The following is a 25,783-nucleotide window of genomic DNA, read 5'->3' as shown; positions in this document are numbered from 1 at the left end:
GAAGGCAGAGGACAGGTCTAGGAGGAGGAGCACAGAGTAATGTAGAAGGCAGAGGACAGGTCTAGAAGGAGGAGCACAGAGTAATGTAGAAGGCAGAGGACGGGTGTAGGAGGAGGAGCACAGAGTAATGTAGAAGGCAGAGGACAGGTCTAGGAGGAGGAGCACAGAGTAATGTAGAAGGCAGAGGACGGATATGAGGATTATGCTAGATGATTATGACAGTTATTCATGTCAGCCAGCTGGTCCCACACATACACCCCCCCTCCCTGCACACACAGAGATCCCCCTCAGATCATCAGCATCTTGGAAGGTGTCGAATCCAATTACACTGCCAGGCCAGAGGAAGACCCCCCGTGGGGGTTATGTCCATTTATCAAGGGAGTGGGTGATAAAGTGGAAACTTCAAAAGGGATCCAGGATGCTCTATCCCAGCAGGAGCTCATATTCCTGGCTCCATACCATTATACACAGTTATGATATTACCGTGCCTCTGAGCCATACACCCACTACATCGTTAAAATCGGGACTTCAAGCCGCATCTCTGCATACCCTCGAATTCTTTGTCGCACCCTGGGGCGGCGAGATAAAGAGAACTAGAGAACTGCGAGTAGGAGTCCGGTAGAGGAGTTGTGCTTGGACTCAGTATGCAGAGGGGACCCAGACGGATCTGATGACACCAGAACCGTCCCGATCGGACCTCCCAGTCCGGAGTTGCGGATAATATTCACTTTGGGATATTATTTTAGGCTCAGGATAGCCGACAGGGCAGGTGACGCGCTCTCCAGCACCCCTCTTATAGTCAGGCCAATTATGGAATTGCCCGACAATAAGCAAGGAGGCCGCTATTCTACTATGCTGATGATTGAAGGGTTCCCGGTGAGAGTAAGGTATACATTCCCCCGACCTCTGCGGACGGAATATATCCAAACCTCCCCAGATCTCACTGGTTGCCCCACAATGATCCTTGGCATAAACTCGCTGCCACCAATCGATTACGATAACTATTACGCCAAGTACACAGACGTGGAATTCAGGATCGAGATAACAGAACAGCCCAAGATTAAATTATATATTTTAATCGCCCTAAATGGCACAATAGAAACTACAATATATACAATATGGAATTTACAGAATATATATATATATATATATATATATATATATATATATAGGTCAGAGTACATCTACAAATAAGACATGGCTACAAACAGAGGCAGATCAGGCAGTTATCTTATGCGTCTGGCCATAGGGGGGCGCCGTTCGACCAGGGTTTCATGGACTTTCTCATATGTGTATGGTACGCATGGCCCCCGAGCAAAGACAAGCTAAAAATGTCTGTACTGTGTTTATCAAACTGGCTACAATTCATGTCCCTCCCCTTTTGGTGACCTCGCAGGGGAGCACTGCCCCACCCCTGTCCTGAGCCTAAAATAATATCCCAAAGTGAATATTATCTGCAACTCCAGACTGGGAGGTCCGATCGGGACGGTTCTGGTGTCATCAGATCCGTATGGGTCCCCTTTGCATACTGAGTCCAAGCACAACTCCTCTACCTGACTCCTACTCGCAGTTCTCTGTATCTTGCCGCCCCAGGGTGCGACAAAGAATTTGAGGGTATGCAGAGATGCGGCTCGAAGTCCCGATTTTAACGATGTAGTGGGTGTATGGCTCAGACGCACGGTATTATCATAACTGTGAATAACGATACGGACCCAGGAATATGAACTCCTGCTGGGATAGAGCATCCTGTATCCCTTTTGAAGTCTCCAATTTCCCACCCACTCCCTTGAATGGACATAACCCCTGGGGGGGGTCTTCCTCTGGCCTGGCAGTGTAATTGGATTCGACACCTTCCCAGATGCTGAGGATCTGAGGGGGATCTCTGTGTCTGCAGGGAGGGGGGTGTATGTGTGGGACCAGCTGGCTGACATGAATAACTGTCATAATCATCTAGCATAATCCTCCAACGGGTCTAGGAGGAGGGGCATAGAGTAATGTAGAAGGCAGAGGACAGGTCTAGGAGGAGGAGGACAGAGTAATGTAGAAGGCAGAGGACAGATCAAGGAGGAGGAGCACAGAGTAATGTAGAAGGCAGAGGACAGGTCTAGGAGGAGGAGCACAGAGTAATGTAGAAGGCAGAGGACAGGTCTAGAAGGAGGAGCACAGAGTAATGTAGAAGGCAGAGGACAGGTCTAGAAGGAGGAGCATAGAATAATGTAGAAGGCAGAGGACAGGTCTAGGACGAGGAGCACGGAGTAATGTAGAAGGCAGAGGACAGGTCTAGGAGGAGCACAGAGTAATGTAGAAGGCAGAGGACAGGTCTAGAAGGAGGAGCACAGAGTAATGTAGAAGGCAGAGGACAGGTCTAGAAGGAGGAGCACAGAGTAATGTAGAAAGCAGAGGACAGGTCTAGAAGGAGAAGCACAGAGTAATGTAGAAGGCAGAGGACAGGTCTAGAAGGAGGAGCACTGAGTAATGTAGAAGGCAGAGGACAGGTCTAGGAGGAGGAGCACAGAGTAATGTAGAAGGCAGAGGACAGGTCTAGAAGGAGGAGCACAGAGTAATGTAGAAGGCAGAGGACGGGTGTAGGAGGAGGAGCACAGAGTAATGTAGAAGGCAGAGGACAGGTCTAGGAGGAGGAGCACAGAGTAATGTAGAAGGCAGAGGACGGATATGAGGATTATGCTAGATGATTATGACAGTTATTCATGTCAGCCAGCTGGTCCCACACATACACCCCCCCTCCCTGCACACACAGAGATCCCCCTCAGATCATCAGCATCTTGGAAGGTGTCGAATCCAATTACACTGCCAGGCCAGAGGAAGACCCCCCGTGGGGGTTATGTCCATTTATCAAGGGAGTGGGTGATAAAGTGGAAACTTCAAAAGGGATCCAGGATGCTCTATCCCAGCAGGAGCTCATATTCCTGGCTCCATACCATTATACACAGTTATGATATTACCGTGCCTCTGAGCCATACACCCACTACATCGTTAAAATCGGGACTTCAAGCCGCATCTCTGCATACCCTCGAATTCTTTGTCGCACCCTGGGGCGGCGAGATAAAGAGAACTAGAGAACTGCGAGTAGGAGTCCGGTAGAGGAGTTGTGCTTGGACTCACTATGAAGAGGGGACCCAGACGGATCTGATGACACCAGAACCGTCCCGATCGGACCTCCCAGTCCGGAGTTGCGGATAATATTCACTTTGGGATATTATTTTAGGCTCAGGATAGCCGACAGGGCAGGTGACGCGCTCTCCAGCACCCCTCTTATAGTCAGGCCAATTATGGAATTGCCCGACAATAAGCAAGGAGGCCGCTATTCTACTATGCTGATGATTGAAGGGTTCCCGGTGAGAGTAAGGTATACATTCCCCCGACCTCTGCGGACGGAATATATCCAAACCTCCCCAGATCTCACTGGTTGCCCCACAATGATCCTTGGCATAAACTCGCTGCCACCAATCGATTACGATAACTATTACGCCAAGTACACAGACGTGGAATTCAGGATCGAGATAACAGAACAGCCCAAGATTAAATTATATATTTTAATCGCCCTAAATGGCACAATAGAAACTACAATATATACAATATGGAATTTACAGAATATATATATATATATATATATATATAGGTCAGAGTACATCTACAAATAAGACATGGCTACAAACAGAGGCAGATCAGGCAGTTATCTTATGCGTCTGGCCACAGGGGGGCGCCGTTCGACCAGGGTTTCATGGACTTTCTCATATGTGTATGGTACGCATGGCCCCCGAGCAAAGACAAGCTAAAAATGTCTGTACTGTGTTTATCAAACTGGCTACAATTCATGTCCCTCCCCTTTTGGTGACCTCGCAGGGGAGCACTGCCCCACCCCTGTCCTGAGCCTAAAATAATATCCCAAAGTGAATATTATCTGCAACTCCAGACTGGGAGGTCCGATCGGGACGGTTCTGGTGTCATCAGATCCGTATGGGTCCCCTTTGCATACTGAGTCCAAGCACAACTCCTCTACCTGACTCCTACTCGCAGTTCTCTGTATCTTGCCACCCCAGGGTGCGACAAAGAATTTGAGGGTATGCAGAGATGCGGCTCGAAGTCCCGATTTTAACGATGTAGTGGGTGTATGGCTCAGACGCACGGTATTATCATAACTGTGAATAACGATACGGACCCAGGAATATGAACTCCTGCTGGGATAGAGCATCCTGTATCCCTTTTGAAGTCTCCAATTTCCCACCCACTCCCTTGAATGGACATAACCCCTGGGGGGGGTCTTCCTCTGGCCTGGCAGTGTAATTGGATTCGACACCTTCCCAGATGCTGAGGATCTGAGGGGGATCTCTGTGTCTGCAGGGAGGGGGGTGTATGTGTGGGACCAGCTGGCTGACATGAATAACTGTCATAATCATCTAGCATAATCCTCCAACGGGTCTAGGAGGAGGGGCATAGAGTAATGTAGAAGGCAGAGGACAGGTCTAGGAGGAGGAGGACAGAGTAATGTAGAAGGCAGAGGACAGATCAAGGAGGAGGAGCACAGAGTAATGTAGAAGGCAGAGGACAGGTCTAGGAGGAGGAGCACAGAGTAATGTAGAAGGCAGAGGACAGGTCTAGAAGGAGGAGCACAGAGTAATGTAGAAGGCAGAGGACAGGTCTAGAAGGAGGAGCATAGAATAATGTAGAAGGCAGAGGACAGGTCTAGGACGAGGAGCACGGAGTAATGTAGAAGGCAGAGGACAGGTCTAGGAGGAGCACAGAGTAATGTAGAAGGCAGAGGACAGGTCTAGAAGGAGGAGCACAGAGTAATGTAGAAGGCAGAGGACAGGTCTAGAAGGAGGAGCACAGAGTAATGTAGAAAGCAGAGGACAGGCCTAGAAGGAGAAGCACAGAGTAATGTAGAAGGCAGAGGACAGGTCTAGAAGGAGGAGCACTGAGTAATGTAGAAGGCAGAGGACAGGTCTAGGAGGAGGAGCACAGAGTAATGTAGAAGGCAGAGGACAGGTCTAGATGGAGGAGCACAGAGTAATGTAGAAGGCAGAGGACGGGTGTAGGAGGAGGAGCACAGAGTAATGTAGAAGGCAGAGGACAGGTCTAGGAGGAGGAGCACAGAGTAATGTAGAAGGCAGAGGACGGATATGAGGATTATGCTAGATGATTATGACAGTTATTCATGTCAGCCAGCTGGTCCCACACATACACCCCCCCTCCCTGCACACACAGAGATCCCCCTCAGATCATCAGCATCTTGGAAGGTGTCGAATCCAATTACACTGCCAGGCCAGAGGAAGACCCCCCGTGGGGGTTATGTCCATTTATCAAGGGAGTGGGTGATAAAGTGGAAACTTCAAAAGGGATCCAGGATGCTCTATCCCAGCAGGAGCTCATATTCCTGGCTCCATACCATTATACACAGTTATGATATTACCGTGCCTCTGAGCCATACACCCACTACATCGTTAAAATCGGGACTTCAAGCCGCATCTCTGCATACCCTCGAATTCTTTGTCGCACCCTGGGGCGGCGAGATAAAGAGAACTAGAGAACTGCGAGTAGGAGTCCGGTAGAGGAGTTGTGCTTGGACTCAGTATGAAGAGGGGACCCAGACGGATCTGATGACACCAGAACCGTCCCGATCGGACCTCCCAGTCCGGAGTTGCGGATAATATTCACTTTGGGATATTATTTTAGGCTCAGGCTAGCCGACAGGGCAGGTGACGCGCTCTCCAGCACCCCTCTTATAGTCAGGCCAATTATGGAATTGCCCGACAATAAGCAAGGAGGCCGCTATTCTACTATGCTGATGATTGAAGGGTTCCCGGTGAAAGTAAGGTATACATTCCCCCGACCTCTGCGGACGGAATATATCCAAACCTCCCCAGATCTCACTGGTTGCCCCACAATGATCCTTGGCATAAACTCGCTGCCACCAATCGATTACGATAACTATTACGCCAAGTACACAGACGTGGAATTCAGGATCGAGATAACAGAACAGCCCAAGATTAAATTATATATTTTAATCGCCCTAAATGGCACAATAGAAACTACAATATATACAATATGGAATTTACAGAATATATATATATATATATATATATATATATATAGGTCAGAGTACATCTACAAATAAGACATGGTTACAAACAGAGGCAGATCAGGCAGTTATCTTATGCGTCTGGCCACAGGGGGGCGCCGGTCGACCAGGGTTTCATGGACTTTCTCATATGTGTATGGTACGCATGGCCCCCGAGCAAAGACAAGCTAAAAATGTCTGTACTGTGTTTATCAAACTGGCTACAATTCGTGTCCCTCCCCTTTTGGTGACCTCGCAGGGGAGCACTGCCCCACCCCTGTCCTGAGCCTAAAATAATATCCCAAAGTGAATATTAGCTGCAACTCCGGACTGGGAGGTCCGATCGAGACGGTTCTGGTGTCATCAGATCCGTCTGGGTCCCCTCTGCATACTGAGTCCAAGCACAACTCCTCTACCTGACTCCTACTCGCAGTTCTCTGTATCTCGCCGCCCCAGGGTGCGACAAAGAATTTGAGGGTATGCAGAGATGCGGCTCGAAGTCCCGATTTTAACGATGTAGTGGGTGTATGGCTCAGACGCACGGTATTATCATAACTGTGTATAACGATACGGACCCAGGAATATGAACTCCTGCTGGGATAGAGCATCCTGTATCCCTTTTGAAGTCTCCAATTTCCCACCCATTCCCTTGATGAATGAACATAACCCCTGGGGGGGGGTCTTCCTCTGGCCTGGCAGTGTAATTGGATTCGACACCTTCCCAGATGCTGAGGATCTGAGGGGGATCTCTGTGTGTGCAGGGAGGGGGGTGTATGTGTGGGACCAGCTGGCTGACATGAATAACTGTCATAATCATCTAGCATAATCCTCCAACGGGTCTAGGAGGAGGGGCATAGAGTAATGTAGAAGGCAGAGGACAGGTCTAGGAGGAGGAGGACAGAGTAATGTAGAAGGCAGAGGACAGATCAAGGAGGAGGAGCACAGAGTAATGTAGAAAGCAGAGCACAGGTCTAGGAGGAGGAGCACAGAGTAATGTAGAAGGCAGAGGACAGGTCTAGGAGGAGGAGGAGCACAGAGTAATGTAGAAGGCAGAGGACAGGTCTAGGAGGAGGAGAAAAAACTCTCAGAAATTTTTTTTTTTAGCGGGTAAACAAACTTTGTATTGTGTCAGAATAAACCTGCTTATTTCAAATAACACTAAAATGTATCTTTTTATTTAAATCTCTTTAAAAATCTTCACACTATGACAAACAACAAAAAAATATACAATGAAAATTAAAAAGGTGTCTGGATCACTTTACTTTAGACTCTTGAGAGGTGGGGGTAAAGAGAAAATGCACACTCTTTTTTGCAAAAAATATTATTTCTTGAGGGGGACCAAAAATAGAACTATGTCCTTAGTTTTGCCCTCACAAGGACTGTCCCTGCCTGTCAATGGAGTACATCCTTATTTAACCGATGCCCCCATTCCTCGGCGGCTTGCCCTTGTATAACCCTTCTCTCTACCTCTCAACCAATAATCAAAAACAAGTCTCTGTAGTGATGAAGACCACCTAAATCTCTGGCACCTAGTGCATGTAGTATATACACAGTGATATTGTTTCTCAATATGATCTTTCCCTCAGTCTCACTCCTGCCTGGCCAATGGAGTACACCCTTATTTTTTCGGTGCCCCCACTCCTCGGTGGCTGCCCCTAAATATGGCCCTTATAGTCCTGGATAGAAAATAGGGTTGGTTATTAGAAAAAATTTTTTTTTTAATATTTTCAACAATAGTGCATGGAATATATATACACAGTGATATTATTTCTCAATATGGTCTTTCCCTCAATCTCACTCCTGCCTGGCCAATGGAGTACACCCTTATTTTTTCGGTGCCCCCACTCCTCGGCGGCTGGCCCTAAATATGGCCCTTATAGTCCTAGATAGTAAAATAGGGTTGATTATTAGAAAATTAGAAGATTTTACACTTATCTGTGAATTCCAAGGTGCCTAGAGAATATTAAAAATTCTTATGTCATCATTTCCTTATAGTCTGATCCCAATTTCTGATCTCAATCTCAACGCGTTTCACTCCATACACATAGCCAACGGAGCTCATCAGGAGATTTTTCCTTTTTTAACATGGCATTATAGCCTACCCTTAGACGTTGTAGTCTCCAGACATCAGAGTAGTGTGACACAGAGCACAGAGTAATGTAGATGGCAGAGGACAGGTCTAGAGGAGGAGCACAGAGTAATATAGAAGGCAGGGGACAGGTTTAGGAGGAGGAGGACAGAGTAATGTAGAAGGCAGAGGACAGGTCTAGAAGGAGGAGGACAGAGTAATGCAGAAGGCAGAGGACAGGTCCAGGAGGAGGAGCACAGAGTAGTGCAGAAGGCAGAGGACAGGTCTAGGAGGAGGAGCAAAGAGTAATGCAGAAGGCAGAGGACAGGACTAGGAGGAGGAGCACAGAGTAATGTAGAAGGCAGAGGACAGGTCTAGGAGGAGCACAGAGTAATGTAGAAGGCAGAGGACAGGTCTAGGAGGAGGAGCACAGAGTAATGTAGAAGGCAGAGGACAGGTCTTGGAGGAGGAGCACAGAGTAATGTAGAAGGCAGAGGACAGGTCTAGGAGGAGGAGCACAGAGTAATGTAGATGGCAGAGGACAGGTCTAGAGGAGGAGCACAGAGTAATATAGAAGGCAGGGGACAGGTTTAGGAGGAGGAGGACAGAGTAATGTAGAAGGCAGAGGACAGGTCTAGAAGGAGGAGGACAGAGTAATGCAGAAGGCAGAGGACAGGTCCAGGAGGAGGAGCACAGAGTAGTGCAGAAGGCAGAGGACAGGTCTAGGAGGAGGAGCAAAGAGTAATGCAGAAGGCAGAGGACAGGACTAGGAGGAGGAGCACAGAGTAATGTAGAAGGCAGAGGACAGGTCTAGGAGGAGCACAGGGTAATGTAGAAGGCAGAGGACAGGTCTAGGAGGAGGAGCACAGAGTAATGTAGAAGGCAGAGGACAGGTCTAGGAGGAGGAGCACAGAGTAATGTAGAAGGCAGAGGACAGGTTTAGGAGGAGGAGCACAGAGTAATGTAGAAGGCAGAGGACAGGTCTAGGAGGAGGAGCACAGAGTAATGTAGAAGGCAGAGGACAGGTCTAGGAGGAGGAGCACAGAGTAATGTAGAAGGCAGAGGACAGGTCTAGAAGGAGGAGCACAGAGTAATGTAGAAGGCAGATGACAGGTCTAGGAGGAGGAGCACAGAGTAATGTAGAAGGCAGAGGACAGGTCCAGGAGGAGGAGCACAGAGTAATGTAGAAGGCAGAGGATAGGACTAGGAGGAGGAGCACAGAGTAATGTAGAAGGCAGAGGACAGGTCTAGGAGGAGGAGCACAGAGTAATGTAGAAGGCAGAGGACAGGTCCAGGAGGAGGAGCACAGAGTAATGTAGAAGGCAGAGGACAGGACTAGAAGGAGGAGCACAGAGTAATGTAGAAGGCAGAGGACAGGTGTAGGAGGAGGAGCACAGAGTAATGTAGAAGGCAGAGGACAGGTCTAGAAGGAGGAGCACAGAGAAATGTAGAAGGCAGAGGACAGGTCTAGGAGGAGGAGGACAGAGTAATGTAGAAGACAGAGGACAGGTCTAGAAGGAGGAGCACAGAGAAATGTAGAAGACAGAGGACAGGTATGTTATTGTCTGGCACATATATAGTCTGGCACATATAGTATATACTCCTCCTGTTCTTACCTGTTATGTTCCTGGCCTTAGTGAGGATGTCCTTCAGCTCGCTTTCTTCTGCGGAGGTGATCTGTGTGCTCGCACTGTGAGATAATGGAGAGGACACCAGGTTATATCTGGAGCTGTCATGTCGCGGAGGCTCTGGTACATTATGGAATATAGGACGTTTTCCTCTCTTGCTGTATAATATATACCGGGCAGTGATATAAATGTGGAGTTCTCACCTGTAGACGAACACAGGAACGATGAAATCTGCGGAGCGATCCACAAAGTCTGCGCTCAGCACTATGTTCACCATGTCCTCATATTCTGAGCACCATTTCACTTCACAGCCCAAAGGTAGAAAGTTCCCTGCATCATAGGAAAGTAACATCTGGTAAATAACATGGAGTCACACATTACATGTCTTTGTCTCTTGCTGGGTGCTTGGTTACTTTTGGCAATCTGTTCTACTCCTGGTGGCATCTCGCTGTTCTATGGGGTCCAGAAAATAGCAAAAGAGGGGCAAAAAGGTTACAATGTAGCTAGGCAGCAGCGCTCAATGTCAGGCAGCTGTTGCAATGTTAAATAAAATCACTTTTAAGACCACATCTAGAATATCAGACTCCATTTTGGACATGTGGAGCAGCGATTATGAATAAAGACCGTACATGTCCTTCGTGGCCCGCGAGGTCAATGTGTTAAGCAGCAGCGATGCATCATTGAACCAGGAGCAGTGATGAAGACTCTGTGGTGGGCGCTAGCTCTGGTTATCTGCCTCCTCCCACACTTATTTCAACCTCCTGCATGGACATCACTAAAAGCAACAAAGCCCAGCATTGCTTCCACTCTTTACAATCGGTCTTTTCTTCTTTTAACCTTCTTTTACCTTATACGATGGTGAGCACTGTTACATCCTGTGTGGCTGGATGAGTAAACAGCGGATGAGTTGCTCCCCTACATCAAGTAGCAAATATCACTGGATGGCTCTCCACTAGAGATGAGGAAACCTGAGGTTCGGTTTTTGAACCAAACACCAACTAAATAACCAGGGCTCGGGTTTGGAGTTCAGATGCTTTACATGCAAACTTAACTCTGGAGGTAATATCAGCGTGCTCGGATGTAGTGTGCAAGAAAGTGTGAAAACCTGGCCACCCTCCCCCGGAAGCGATGTGCTTAAGGCTGGCTGTATGTGGGCGGAGACTCAAACTGCCAATCAGTGTTTCCAAACCGCATGGTGCGAGGTTTGGACACGTGTAGGCTGGATTTGTTTGCTGCTAGAGAACCGAACCTCTAAATGCTTTGCTCATCTCTACTCCCCACTAGAGTTGAGCGCGGTTCGTGGTTCGTGGTTCTCCAGTTCTAGGCTCGAGTGATTTTTGGGCTGTTCGAGATCGAACTAGAACTCGAGCTTTTTGCTAAAAGCTCGATAGTTCTAGATACGTTCGAGAACGGTTCTAGCAGCAAAAAGCAGGGCTTTTTACAGCTACAGTGAGCAGGAGCCATCGCTGGCAGCCTGCCACAAGCTGGTAACCAAGATAAACATCGGGTATCCAAGCAAAGCGCTTTGGTTAGTAACCCGATGTTTATCTTAGTTACGTGCAGGAAGCCCACACTTTCCCGCTCAGCTCGCTCCACCCCCTCCTGCCCGCGGCATGTACACATACATACACATACACAAACACACACACACACACACATCCACCCCCCGCCCGCCCGCCCGCTCGCTCGCTCGCTCGGCTTACCTGCGGTGATGAAGTCCCGCCATCCCGACCTCAGCGCTGTCACTGTCCTCCATGGCCGCCGCTTGTCACATCACCTATCGCTTCCGACCCGAGACTGACACTGGCGGTGACGTCACGGACCTCTCGCGATACTTGATGTGAAGGCGCCGGTCATTGACCTCAGTGACAGGGGCTGTCAGTGTGCTGGAGATCAGCGCAGGTAATGTACCTCGCTGACAGCAGCACTTGTCATCCCCTGCAGTGACCTGGGCTGACCCATTGATGTTAGCTCAGGTCACTGCACTGCTCTCCCAGCCAATGGGGAACATCCTGCTCTTCATTGACTGGGACAGTGTGCATCGTCATGGCAACCCCTTGGATTACACCAGACCTGGATTTGTTTTTCAATCTAATAAATTGGTTAAAGAGGGAATGTTTTGGGGAGTGTTTTTTCAAATAAAAATGTGTTTGTCGTGTATTTTTTTTTTATTACTGACTGGGTTGGTGATGTCGGGTATCTGATAGACGCCTGACCTCACCAACCCCAGGGCTTGATGCCAGGTGACATTACACATCTGGTATTAACCCCAAATATTACCCCGTTTGCCACCGCACCAGGGCGCGGGATGAGCTGGGGCGAAGCACCAGGATTGGCGCATCTAATGGATGCGCCACTTCTGGGGCGGCTGCGGCCTGCTATTTTTAGGCTGGGGAGATTCCAATAACCATGGACCTCCCTAGTCTGAGAATATCAGGCCCCAGCTGTCTGCTTTACCTTGGCTGGTGATCCAATTTTGGGGGACCCCTACGTGTTTTTTTTTTTAATTATTTATTTAATTTAAAATAACAGCGTGGGGTGCCCTCAGTTTTGGATTACCAGCCAAGGTGAGGTTGCCAGCTGTGGTCTGCAGGCTGCAGCCGTCTGCTTTACCCTAGCTGGCTACAAAACTAGGGGGAACCCTATGTCATTTTTTTTTCATTTTTTTGGCTAAATACAAAGCTAAGCACCCCTTAGTGCCACATGAAAGGTACCAAAGGGTGTTCCACTTTTTCTCCATTTTTTTCTCCACTTTCTCTCCACTTTTTCTCCACTTTTTCTCCATTTTTTTCTCCACTTATTCTCCACTTTTTCTCCTCTTATTCTCCACTTTTTCTCCACTTTTTCTCCACTTTTTCTCCTCTTATTCTCCACTTTTTCTCCACTTTTTCTCCACTTTTTCTCCATTTTTTTCTCCACTTTTTCCACTTTTTCTCCACTTTTTTCTCCACTTTTTCTCCTCTTATGCTCCACTTTTTCTCCTCTTAATCTCCACTTTTTCTCCACTTTTTCTCCACTTTTTTCTCCACTTTTTCTCCTCTTATGCTCCACTTTTTCTCCACTTTTTCTCCACTTTTTCTCCACTTTTTCTCCACTTTTCTCCACTTTTTCTCCACTTTTTCTCCTCTTAATCTCCACTTTTTCTCCTCTTATGCTCCACTTTTTCTCCACTTTTTCTCCACTTTTTCTCCACGTTTTCTCCACTTTTTTCTCCACTTTTTCTCCTCTTATGCTCCACTTTTTCTCCACTTTTTCTCCACTTTTTCTCCACTTTTTCTCCATGTTTTCTCCACGTTTTCTCCACTTTTTTCTCCACTTTTTCTCCTCTTATGCTCCACTTTTTCTCCACTTTTTCTCCACTTTTTCTCCTCTTAATCTCCACTTTTTCTCCACTTTTTCTCCACTTTTTCTCCACTTTTTCTCCACTTTTTCTCCACTTTTTTCTCCACTTTTTCTCCACTTTTTCTCCTCTTATGCTCCACTTTTTCTCCACTTTTTCTCCACTTTTTCTCCACTTTTTCTCCTCTTATGCTCCACTTTTTCTCCACTTTTTCTCCACTTTTTCTCCTCTTATGCTCCACTTTTTCTCCACTTTTTCTCCACTTTTTCTCCACTTTTTTCTCCACTTTTTCTCCTCTTATGCTCCACTTTTTCTCCACTTTTTCTCCACTTTTTCTCCTCTTATGCTCCACTTTTTCTCCACTTTTTCTCCATTTTTTTCTCCACTTATTCTCCACTTTTTCTCCTCTTATTCTCCACTTTTTCTCCACTTTTTCTCCACTTTTTCTCCTCTTATTCTCCACTTTTTCTCCACTTTTTCTCCACTTTTTCTCCATTTTTTTCTCCACTTTCTCCACTTTTTCTCCACTTTTTTCTCCACTTTTTCTCCTCTTATGCTCCACTTTTTCTCCTCTTAATCTCCACTTTTTCTCCACTTTTTCTCCACTTTTTCTCCACTTTTTTCTCCACTTTTTCTCCTCTTATGCTCCACTTTTTCTCCACTTTTTCTCCACTTTTTCTCCACTTTTTCTCCTCTTATGCTCCACTTTTTCTCCACTTTTTCTCCACTTTTTTCTCCACTTTTTCTCCTCTTATGCTCCACTTTTTCTCCACTTTTTCTCCACTTTTTCTCCACTTTTTCTCCTCTTATGCTCCACTTTTTCTCCACTTTTTCTCCACTTTTTCTCCATTTTTTTCTCCACTTATTCTCCACTTTTTCTCCTCTTATTCTCCACTTTTTCTCCACTTTTTCTCCACTTTTTCTCCTCTTATTCTCCACTTTTTCTCCACTTTTTCTCCACTTTTTCTCCATTTTTTTCTCCACTTTCTCCACTTTTTCTCCACTTTTTTCTCCACTTTTTCTCCTCTTATGCTCCACTTTTTCTCCACTTTTTCTCCACTTTTTCTCCACTTTTTCTCCACTTTTTCTCCTCTTAATCTCCACTTTTTCTCCTCTTATGCTCCACTTTTTCTCCACTTTTTCTCCACTTTTTCTCCACTTTTTCTCCACTTTTTCTCCTCTTATGCTCCACTTTTTCTCCACTTTTTCTCCTCTTAATCTCCACTTTTTCTCCTCTTATGCTCCACTTTTTCTCCACTTTTTCTCCTCTTATGCTCCACTTTTTCTCCACTTTTTCTCCACTTTTTCTCCTCTTATGCTCCACTTTTTCTCCACTTTTTCTCCACTTTTTTCTCCACTTTTTCTCCTCTTATGCTCCACTTTTTCTCCACTTTTTCTCCACTTTTTCTCCAGTTATGCTCCACTTTTTCTCCACTTTTTCTCCACTTTTTTGTCCACTTTTTCTCCTCTTAATCTCCACTTTTTCTCCACTTTTTCTCCACTTTTTCTCCACTTTTTCTCCACTTTTCCTCCACTTTTTTCTCCACTTTTTCTCCACTTTTTCTCCTCTTATGTTCCACTTATTCTCCACTTTTTCTCCACTTTTTCTCCATTTTTTTCTCCACTTATTCTCCACTTTTTCTCCTCTTATTCTCCACTTTTTCTCCACTTTTTCTCCACTTTTTCTCCTCTTATTCTCCACTTTTTCTCCACTTTTTCTCCACTTTTTCTCCATTTTTTTCTCCACTTTCTCCACTTTTTCTCCACTTTTTTCTCCACTTTTTCTCCTCTTATGCTCCACTTTTTCTCCTCTTAATCTCCACTTTTTCTCCACTTTTTCTCCACTTTTTCTCCACTTTTTTCTCCACTTTTTCTCCTCTTATGCTCCACTTTTTCTCCACTTTTTCTCCACTTTTTCTCCACTTTTTCTCCACTTTTTCTCCATTTTTTTCTCCACTTTCTCCACTTTTTCTCCACTTTTTTCTCCACTTTTTCTCCTCTTATGCTCCACTTTTTCTCCTCTTAATCTCCACTTTTTCTCCACTTTTTCTCCACTTTTTCTCCACTTTTTTCTCCACTTTTTCTCCTCTTATGCTCCACTTTTTCTCCACTTTTTCTCCACTTTTTCTCCACTTTTTCTCCACTTTTTCTCCACTTTTTCTCCTCTTAATCTCCACTTTTTCTCCTCTTATGCTCCACTTTTTCTCCACTTTTTCTCCACTTTTTCTCCTCTTATGCTCCACTTTTTCTCCACTTTTTCTCCTCTTAATCTCCACTTTTTCTCCTCTTATGCTCCACTTTTTCTCCACTTTTTCTCCACTTTTTCTCCTCTTATGCTCCACTTTTTCTCCACTTTTTCTCCACTTTTTCTCCTCTTATGCTCCACTTTTTCTCCACTTTTTCTCCACTTTTTTCTCCACTTTTTCTCCTCTTATGCTCCACTTTTTCTCCACTTTTTCTCCACTTTTTCTCCACTTATGCTCCACTTTTTCTCCACTTTTTCTCCACTTTTTTCTCCACTTTTTCTCCTCTTAATCTCCACTTTTTCTCCACTTTTTCTCCACTTTTTCTCCACTTTTTCTCCACTTTTTCTCCACTTTTTTCTCCACTTTTTCTCCACTTTTTCTCCTCTTATGTTCCACTTATTCTCCACTTTTTCTCCACTTTTTCTCTACTTTTTCTATGGTCGGTCTACCCATTAGCTCTGCCATGCATAGTGTAGCTCTACACCTACTGCACATGTTACTTTATGATTGACATCTCTTTCGTACCAGAGCTGTCTAAGTCTACTCTGACCCCATATTTGTCATTACTATATTGTCCTTGTACTGTATTATGACATTTGTATCATGTGTTTCATTTCTTGCTGTGTTGCAATTTTTTTGCTGCATCCCAATTGTACCTCTACATTGTTCGAGTTTATGTTATTGTTCTCTCACTCTTATGTGATACTGATTATTGTCATTTTTCATGATTACATGCAGATAAGTCCAATCTGACGAAGGCTCAGGCCGAAACGTCATTTGTAACTTGTTTTGGACAAAAACATATATGCTTATGAAAAAAAAATTTTCTTAATACGGACCAATAAAGAGTGATTTTGCATTACTATCCGTTGTGACTTACTGACTTAGTCTGGGAGATATAGAGTGCCGAGGTTACTCACTAATTTTATCTATTATTACCTCTGAGCACCTATATACCAGTGAGCAGAGCTTCCTCTACAGTAGTTCTCCTGATTAGGCATGCCCTTACCTCATGAGCAGGGCATTGCAGCTTTGGTAGCAACCATTACGACATGGACTCTGCTGCTGTGGACCCGGGGAGAGTGAGTGCAGATTCATTGCACCCACACTCCTCACATGAAGGGTCCGCACTCCTAGAAAATGGGGGATACGTTCCCTGAGTGTCTCCCCGCCATATTCTAGACGGTCCAGAGTCGTCGTGGGACCCCTTTATTTTTTTTCTTACAATAAATTGGTGAAAGAGGAAATGTTTTGGGGACTGTTTTTTCAAATAAATTTCTTTTGTCGATTTTTTGTTTTTGTTAGTACTGACAGTTTATGATGTTGGGTATCTAATAGACGCCATGACATCACAAACTGCTGGGCTTGATCTCAGGTGACTTTACAGCTAGTATCAACCCGATTTATTACCCCGTTTGCCACTGCACCAGGGCACGGGATGAGCTGGGGTGAAGCGCCAGGATTGGCGCATCTAGTGGATGCGCCACGTCTGGGGTGCCTGCGGCCTGCTATTTTTAGGCTGTGAAGGCCCAATAACTATGGACCTTCCCACCCTGAGAATACCAGACCACAGCTGTCCGCTTTACCTTGGCTGGTGATCCAATTTGGGGGGTCACCTACTTTTATTGTGTAATTATTAATATTTATAAAATAATTATAAAAAAGAGCCTGAGGGGACCTCCACATTGGATCCCCAACCACGGTAAAGCTGCCAGCTGTGGTTTTCAGGCTACAGCTGTCTGCTTTACCCTAGCTGGCTATCAAAAATGGGGGGACCCAACGTAATTTTTTTTTTTTAACTATTTTTTAAATAGAAAAAATTAATGGGCTTCCCTGTATTTTGATTGCCAACCAAGGTAACGGCAGGCAGATGGGGGTGGCAACCCATAGCTGTCTGCTTTATCTGCGCTGAGAATCAAAAATACCGCGGAGCGCTACGTCATTTTTTTAAAGATTTATTTTTACAGCACTGTGATGTCCAGCAATCAAAATACAGGGAAGCCCATTTTATTTTTAGTTATTTAAATAAATAATTAAAAAAAATATATGTTAGCTCCCACTGCATTTTTTGTATTGCTAGCTAAGGGTAATCCAAGCAGCTACTGGCTGCTAACCCCCACTGCTTGGTGTTACCTTCACTGGCAATGGAAAATCCAGGGAAGCATTTTTTTTTTTTTTTGCCAAAAAGCTACAAAAAAAGGACGTGAGCTTCGCCATATTTTTGTATGCTAGCCAGGTATAGCAGGCAGGTGCTGGAAGAGTTGGATACAGCGCCAGAAGATGGCGCTTCTATGAAAATGCCATTTTCTGAGGTGGCTGCAGACTGCAATTCGCAGCAGTGGGGCCCAGAAAGCTCAGGCCAACCGGTGGTGCGGATTCCAATCCCAGCTGCCTAGTTGTACCTGGCTGGACACAAAAATGGGGCAAAGCCTACGTCATTTGTTTTCTAATTATTTCATGAAATTCATGAAATAATAAAAAAAGGGCTTCCCTTTATTTTTGGTTCCCAGCCGGGTACAAATAGGCAACTGGGGGTTGGGGGCAGCCGTACCTGCCTGCTGTACCTGGCTAGCATACAAAAATATGGCGAAGCCACATAATTTTTTCAGGGGGCAAAAAACTTCTGCATACAGTCCTGGATGGAGTATGCTGAGCCTTGTAGTTCTGCAGCTGCTGTCTGTCTGTATGGAGAAGAGCAGACAGCAGCTGCAGAACTACAAGGCTCAGCATACTCCATCCAGGACTGTATGCAGAAGTTTTTTGCCCACCAAAAAAATGACGTGGGCTTCGCCATATTTTTGTATGCTAGCCAGGTACAGCTGGCAGCCACGGGCTGCCTCCAACCCCCAGTTGCCTATTTGTACCCGGCTGGGAACCAAAAATATAGGGAAGCCCGTTTTTTTTAATTATTTCACTTATTTCATGAAATAATTAAAAAACAAATGACGTGGGCTTCGCCCTATTTTTGTGTCCAGCCGGGTACAACTAGGCAGCTGGGGATTGGAATCCGCAGCACAGGTTAGCCCGAGGTTTGTGGGCGCCTCTGCTGCGGATTTCAGTCCGCAGCCGTCCCAGAAAATGGCGCTCTCATAGAAGCGCCATCATCTGGCGCTGTATCCAACTCTTCCAACAGCCCTGGAGCCGGGTGGCTTGTTGGGTAATCATGAGTTAATACTGGCTTTGTTTTACCAGCCAGTATTAAGCCAGAGATTCTTAATGTCAGGCACGTTTGACCCGGCCATTAAGAATCTCCAATAAAGGGTTAAAAAAAGACACCACACAGAGAAAAAATACTTTAATAGAAATAAATACACAGACACATTAGAGACTCCATCTTTATTACCCCTGTCAGCCCTCCACGATCCTGCTCTTCTGTCTTCTTTCTTTCTAGTGTAGTAGTAGTGACGATTGTAGTGAGGGGCATCACTTGGGGCTGGGGAACCTCCATCCTAACTACAATGCTCACTACAATCGGGAAGCAGCGTGCAGCCTTCACTCCGTGAGTGATCACTGCTGGCTGCTAGCGGTAACGCTGACAGACGCGTTACCATAGCAACGGTGCTCCCGGAGCCGCGGTTAGCGGTGACGTCACCGCTAACTGCGTTGCTATGGCAACGGTGATCTCCGTTAATGACCGGCTGTGTCAGCCGGTCCCTAACGGAACGGGGAGTCGACCGTGTGCTAGAGCATGTCGCCGGTACACGGCGATACACATATGTGCACCGTGTACCGGAGAGATGCACTCGCAGGTCCTACATGACGTGTCATAGTCATGTGACCAGTCTGTAGCCAATGAGATAATAGCCACGTGACTGGTCACATGGCTATTTTGACGTCACGATAGGTCCTGCTTCTCTGCTGGCAGTGCAGGTCACCGGGAGGATTCAGCGATCATCGGATGGAATAGCGGCAGGAGACAGAGTGCAGAAGGGATCGCGAGGACCGGTAAGTGTTATGGCAATGTTTATTAACTGTTTGTGTACATTTATAATGCATTTTTATGTGTTTGTGATTGCCTCCCATTATAGCCTATACGTTCGAGTTCGGTTCTTCGAACGTTCGACGAACCGAACTCGAACGGGACCCCCGTTCGGCGAACCGGCCTCGAGCCGAACCGCGACCGGTTCGCTCATCTCTACTCCCCACTACCTGCACCCAGGTATTGTCATAAGCAACAATGCTCAGAACATACTGACAGCTCTATGTTTAGGAAAAGTTACTGAGGTTACACTTCTCCCCGCATGATGCATGTCCTAAATTGTGAACACTTCCTCAAGAAATATAATGTATCTGATTGAATAAAGCTTGTAAACCATTTTGATGTGGCAGAGCAATCTCCAGGCTGTATAAAATGAGGACAGTCTGCAGGATACCGGCCTGAATCTAGCTTCAAGCTGCTGGAATTAATCTTTGTGTATGTTGGAGCAATATAAAGTGGTGACTGATTGTCATGCTTCAGCCAAACTGGAGCAACCGATACACTGAAATCCACCATTGGCAGCTAATGATGGATGCATGTCACCTTCTGAGACCCTTCGAAAATGCTACTAAATGTGACAGTAGGGACAACAGTCGTATCAACAATTTCATCTTCATCTTATTTAAATTGGAAAAGCATCCAGAAATAAGCAACAGTGGAACAATAGCAACATACACATGCTCATCGCTGCCCTTGGTTTGTTTGGGACCCTCAATATGAATGTTTCCTGCAGCAGGATATGGAGGTGATGGAGTAAGAGGAGGAGGAGCAGCAGCAGGTGGATCTGGAAGAGGACACAGATAATCCGGGGACAGGCAGATGTTTCTAGTTGCAGAGGGGGGTGGAAAGTGAACCAGTGAGGCTCAGTCATGCAGGTGAGAATCTGTCATGTGTATTGGTAGCATTAAGCACAAGGAGACCTTTAGAATCGCTATAAATGCGCAATGGGAACATTTTTTTCCAAAGTGAAAATCTGCATATCACCAGGATAAGCAAGGTCACCTGTTCAGTGAAGCCTTCTTTCAGCAGATGCCTGCAGGCCACACGGCTGACCAGGAGACCCCTCTTTTTTGGCCACAGAGCTAACACTCCCCTGACTGCTCTAGTTATAGCACAAATACTTAAAGCAGCTGCATCAGTAATTACAGTACATACCATGATGGATATGATGTTTCATCTGCCCTTGCACCAACTGATGCATTTCAGAAAACAGACACATCCAGATACAAGCTTTCCATACTGTAGCCTTTCTGGCAGATAGCTGAACCGTGTTCTCGTCGTCTTCTGGGTCCAGTTTTGGCCAGAAATGGCCCAGTATATTATGTGTGCACTGTCGTGTCCAGCCTCCAATGTAATGTGTCAGAGGCCACCCAGCGCTGCCCGTGTCTTTGTCACAAGTGGACATGTTATTCAGGCATGAATCAGGGATTTTCATTCACCTACGTCCCATCTGTCTAACTGCTCATTGTCTTCTACACCACTCTGCTGCCACCAGTGCTGGTCGCCCACACTCAGTCCCCGTCCATTATGTCGTCCATCCTAAGGTACTGCGGCTGAGGCTGGTGTTGGTGACTCTACACAGCCACAAATCCCCTTAGGCTACATTCACACTTCCGTTGTTTTCCATCAGTCACAATCCATCGTTTTGAGAAATAACTAAATCCTGCAGAGGTTCAGTTTTTTCCCCATAGACTTGTGTATTAACGACAGATTGTGACTAATGACCTGCGTTGCATCCGCTATGTGACTGATCAGGCTAGGATCACATTTCCGTTGTTTTGCTTCAGTCACAATCCGTCGCCTTGAGGAATTACGGTATCCTGCAAAATATTTTGCAAGAATCCAGTTTTTCCCCATAGACTTCTATTAGCGACGGATTGCAACTGATGACCCTGCGTTGCATCCGCTGCGTCGCGGTCAGTCATTTTTTGACTGACCGCCGGGCGGGATCAACGCTGAATGCAACGTTTTTTGAGCAGCTCAATCCGTAGGATTTCGCTGCGCATGCGCTCTCTGGCTCCCTGCACACGTAACCAGGATACACATCGGGTTACTAAGCAATGTGCTTTGGTTAGCTACCCGATATTTACACTGGTTACGTGTGCAGGGAGCCAGCGCTAAGCGGTGTATGCTGGTAACCAAGATAAATATTGGGTAACCAAGCAAAAAGTGCATTGCTTATACCTGATATTTACCCTGGCTGTGCAGGGAACCCGACACTTCACCGCTCGGCTCCGCCCCCTCCCGCACTCAGCATGTACACACACACACACGCACACACACACACACACTCACCTGTCCTGCGGTCCCTGCGGCACTGACGTCCTCAGTGCCACGGCCCCGCTCAGCTCCACCCCCGAACTCCGCCCCCTCACGCTCCGCAACCCCGCGCTCCGCCGCCCTGCACACAACGGATTCCGACAAAGAATTCTGTTCTTTGTCATCCGTTGTACAGTGCATCAGTCACATGCGTCAAGCGACGCATGTGACTGATACAAAACAACGGAAATGTGAACCTAGCCTCAGTCGTGAAATGACTGACAGTCGGGCGAAAGCAACGCAGAATGTAACGTTTTTTGTAGCATAAACTAAAAACGCACCGTGCAGGATTCCGTCGGCATCCGTCATGGTTATAATGGAATCCGTTGGAATCTGTTAAATGACTGATTCCGGCGACGGATCCGTTTTTAGCAACAGAGCATGCTTAGAAGTGGAAATTCCTTTCTGGTTAGTACAAAATTCTCTTTTTCTCTGTCTGTCTCTCTCTGTTCGTCAGTCGGTCTCCCCCTCCCTCCTTTATACTCACCAATCACCAGCACGGCGCTGCACGGCTGTCACACTGCTGTGGCGGCTTCTCCTCTTTTGAAAATGCCGGCTGCTCATTATTCCATCTCGTATTCACTGCTTCCCCCGCCCACCGGCGCCTATGATTGGTTGCAGTCAGACACGCCCCCACGCTGACTGACAACATGTCTCACTGCAACTAATCACAGCCGCCGGTGGGTGGGTCTATATCATGCAGTACAATAAATAAATAATTTTGAAAAACGGCGTGCGGTTTCCCCCAATTTTGATACCAGCCAAAATAAAGCCACACGGCTGAAGGCTGGTATTCTCAGGATGGGGAGCCCCACATTATGGGGAGCTCCAGCCTAAAAATATCAGCCAGCAGCCGCCCGGAAATGCCACTTCAATTAGACTCGACGGTCCCGTGACTTTTCACTGCTCATCCCGATTGCCCTGGTGTGCGGTGGCAACCGGAGTAATAAGGAGTTAATGGCGGCCCATAGCTGCCACTAAGTCCTAGGTTAATCATGGCAGGCGTCTATTAGACACTCCCAATGATTAACCTGTAAGTGAAAGTAAATAAACACATGCACCCGAAAAAATCCTGTATTTGAAATAAAAGACAAAAAAACCCACCCTCTTTCACCACTTTATTAATCCCCAAATACCCCTCCAGGTCCGACGTAATCCACAGAGGTCCCACGACGCTTTCAGCTCTGCTACATGAAGTTGACAGGAGCGGTTGTAGAACACCGCCGCTCCTGTGAGCTCCACAGAGCAACTGAAGTAAGTCACGCTGTCAGTGATGACGTCACTCAGGTAGTGCCGGCGTGTGTGCGGTGATGATGGAGACGGTAGTGCCGGTGTGTGCACTGTCATAATGGGGGCGGTAGTACCTGTGTGTGTGTGGTGATCTTGAGGGCAGTAGTGCCGGTGTGTGTGCTATGATGGTGGGAGCTGTAGTGCCTGAGTTTGTGCGGTGATGATGGGAACGGTAGAGCCTGCGTGTGTGCGGTGATGATGTGTGCGGTAGTGCCTGCGTGTGTGCGGTGATGATGGGTGCGGTAGTGCCTGCGTGTCTGCGGTGATGATGGGGACGGTAGTGCCTGTGTGTGTGCGGTGATGATGGGGACGGTAGTGCCTGTGTGTGTGCGGTGATGATGGAGACGGTAACGCCTGCGTATGTGCGGTGATGAAGGGTGCGGTAGTGCTTGCGTGTCTGCGGTGATGATGGGTGCGGTAGTGCCTGCGTGTCTGTGGTGATGATGGGTGCGGTAGTGCCTGCGTGTGTGTGGTGATGATGGGTGCGGTAGTGCTTGCGTGTCTGCGGTGATGAAGGGGACGGTAGTGCCTGTGTGTGTGCGGTGATGATGGGGACGGTAATGCCTGTTTGTGTGCGGTGATGATGGGGACGGTAGTGCCTGTGTGTGTGCGGTGATGATGGGGACGGTAGTGCCTGTGTGTGTGCGGTGATGATGGAGACGGTAGCGCCTGCCTCCAGCCCCCTCACCAGATCTGTATGCCCCCAGCCCCCCCCACCAGATCTGTATGCCTCCAGCCCCCCCCACCAGATCTATATGCCTCCAGCCCCCCCATGAGATCTGTATGCCCCCAGCCCCCCCATCAGATCTGTATGCCCCCAGCCCTCCCCACCAGATCTGTACGCCCCCAGCCCCCCACCAGATCTGTATGCCTCCAGCCACCCACCATATCTGTGTGCCTCCATCCCCCCCATGAGATCTGTATGCCCCCAGCCCCCCCCACCAGATCTGTATGCCCCCAGCCCTCCCCACTAGATCTGTATGCCTCCAGCCCCCCCACCAGATCTGTATGCCCCCCAGCCCCCCCACCAGATCTGTATGCCTCCAGCCCCCCACCAGATCTGTATGCCTCCAGCCCCCCCATGAGATCTGTATGCCCCCAGCCCCCCCACCAGATCTGTATGCCCCCAGCCCTCCCCACCAGATCTGTATGCCCCCAGCCCCAACCACCAGATCTGTATGCCCCCAGCCCCCCCACCAGATCTGTATGCCCCCAGCCCCCCCACCAGATCTGTATGCCTCCTTCCCCCCACCAGATCTGTATGCCTCCAGCCCTCCACCAGATCTGTATGCCCCCAGCCCCCCCACCAGATCTGTATACCCCAAGCCCCCACCAGATCTGTATGCCACTAGCAACCCCCCACCAGAACTGTATGCCCCAGCACCACCCCACCAGATCTGTATGCCCTCTGCCCCCCACCAGATCTGTATACCCCCAGCCCCCCCACCAGATCTGTATGCCCCCAGCCCCCTCACCAGATCTATATGCCCCTAGCCCCCCCACCAGATCTGTATGCCCCCAGCCCCCCCACCAGATCTGTATGTCCCCAGCCCCCCCACCAGATCTGTATGCCCCCAGCCCCCCCACCAGATCTGTATGCCCCCAGCCCCCCCACCAGATCTGTATGCCCCCAGCCCCCCCCCACCAGATCTGTATGCCCCCAGCCCCCCTCACCAGATCTGTATGCCCCCAGCCCCCCTCACCAGATCTGTATGCCCCCAGCCCCCCCACCAGATCTGTATGTCCCCAGCCCCACTCACCACTGCTCCTGTCAGCACCACTAAGCATAGACAGATGTTCATTTCACCGCACTCCCGATGCGATAGCATTGGGCCTATTTCTAGTTACACATACTGGCCACCTACTTTTGGGCCACCCTGTATATATATATATATATATATATATATATATATATATATACATATATACATATATATACACACATAGTATATACACATTGTGGCACAATATAAACTCCCCTCCGGTACTCACCCAGTTGAGCGTAGATCTCCCCGGTCTCGTCCTTGCTCAGTTTGGCACATCCTCGGTTGTCCACCAGGATGATGTTCTCTGTCAGCTCATACGCCTTCCTTATCATGGTCTCCGGCTTCTCCTCTGACCCGGCCACCTTGGCGTGGGCCGTATAGGGTCCATCATCCAGCACGTACTTACAGGAGTTGATGAAGGAGGATTTCCCATGACCGGTGTAACCGAAGAGCTGCAGGAGAACCCGGGAGTATCCCTGATTACCTTGAAACCCGTTAGCCGGTCTAAAGTTCCTGATATACTGCCTCATGGCCTGAGAATCCATAGCCAATTCTGGAGCAGCTGGTTCTATGGAGAAGAGTCGGTTCTGTGGAGAGGAGACAGTTCTGTGGTGAGGTGTCGGTTCTGGAGGAGCTGGGTCTGTGGAGAGGAGCTAGTTCTATGGAGAGGCGCTGGTTCTGTGGAGAGGAGCCTTATCTATAGGAGCTGGGTCTGTGGAGAGGAGCCGGTTCTGGAGGAGCTGGTTCTATGGAGAGGCGCTTGCTCTGTGGAGAGGAGCCGGTTCTGGAGGAGCTGGTTCTATGGAGAGGCGCTTGCTCTGTGGAGAGGAGCCGGTTCTGGAGGAGCTGGGTCTGTGGAGAGGAGCAGGTTATGGAGGAGCTGGGTCTGTGGAGAGGCGCTGGTTCTGTGGAGAGGAGCTGGTTCTGGAGGAGCTAGCTCTGTGGAGAGGAGCAGGTACTGTGGAGAGGAGCTGGTTCTGTGGAGAGGTACCGGTTCTGGAGGAGCTGGGTCTGTGGAGAAGAGCTGGTTCTGGAGGAGCTGGGTCTGTGAAGAGGAGCAGGTTCTGT

The 25,783-nt window shown here is 47.7% G+C and overlaps 1 protein-coding gene across 1 annotated transcript in view; it reads right to left on the bottom strand.

Moving 5' to 3' along the window:
• The window catches only part of LOC142245714 (uncharacterized), a 33,353-nt gene extending 8,101 nt beyond the window's left edge, over positions 1-25,252 (bottom strand). The window contains exons 1-3 of the mRNA XM_075318660.1: positions 24,942-25,252; positions 9,979-10,105; positions 9,764-9,837 (exon numbers count right to left, since the gene is read on the bottom strand). Of these exons, the coding sequence (XP_075174775.1) occupies positions 9,764-9,837; positions 9,979-10,105; positions 24,942-25,245 (505 nt within the window). The 5' untranslated portion in view covers positions 25,246-25,252. The remainder of the gene's footprint in view (positions 1-9,763; positions 9,838-9,978; positions 10,106-24,941) is intronic.
• Between the last annotated feature and the right edge of the window lie 531 nt (positions 25,253-25,783).

This window comes from Anomaloglossus baeobatrachus, chromosome 7, assembly GCF_048569485.1.
Source record: "Anomaloglossus baeobatrachus isolate aAnoBae1 chromosome 7, aAnoBae1.hap1, whole genome shotgun sequence".
Lineage (NCBI taxonomy): Eukaryota > Metazoa > Chordata > Amphibia > Anura > Aromobatidae > Anomaloglossus > Anomaloglossus baeobatrachus.
This window is presented reverse-complemented; position numbering and strand designations above follow the sequence as displayed.